Source organism: Nannochloropsis gaditana (assembly GCF_000240725.1).
Source record: "Nannochloropsis gaditana CCMP526 unplaced genomic scaffold scaffold511, whole genome shotgun sequence".
Taxonomy (NCBI): Eukaryota; class Eustigmatophyceae; order Eustigmatales; family Monodopsidaceae; genus Microchloropsis; species Microchloropsis gaditana.
Window position 1 is genome coordinate 11,282 of NW_005803442.1, and position 442 is coordinate 11,723.

A 442-nucleotide genomic window follows, 5' to 3' on the forward strand; every position below is an offset into this window, starting at 1 on the left:
AGACCTTGTTGAGGACACGGATGTTGCGGACCTCGTGCAAGGCGTTCTTGAAGGCGGGCCCATCCCCTTCGATGACCTTGAAGGTGTTCTGTGTCTCGAGGGCGTAGGAGAAGAAGATGTTGTTGAAGACGTAGACGTGGTTGCGGCGCGCCTCGTTCGGGTTGATGGGAACCACAAAGCCCTGGACCACAGCCAGGGCCCCGGCCACAGCCGCCTCCCCAAAGTCGGCCAAGACCCTGTGCAGGACCTTGGCCCGGACGATCTTCTCCCCGACGGTCCCCGCGGGCATCTCGCGAGCCCCCTGGTAGTCCTCGTTCCAGTCCCGCAACGCCCCGCGCTCATCCATCCCAAAGGCCTGCACCAGGTCCTCGGCCGACCGCCCCTCGTCCAGGTGGTGACGTGCCAGCACTGTGCCTTCCGCCAGGGGGAGGGAGGGGGGGAG

General features: G+C 65.4%; 1 protein-coding gene across 1 annotated transcript in view; it reads right to left on the reverse strand.

The window, feature by feature from the left end:
* Positions 1–353: 353 nt before the first annotated feature.
* The window catches only part of NGA_2007520 (beta-lactamase domain protein), a gene marked incomplete at its 3' end in the record, with an annotated part of 1,296 nt that continues 1,207 nt past the window's right edge, over positions 354–442 (reverse strand). Inside the window, exon 1 of the mRNA XM_005854427.1 lies at positions 354–442. This exon is cut by the window's right edge and continues 1,207 nt beyond it. Coding sequence (XP_005854489.1) covers positions 354–442 — 89 coding nt within the window.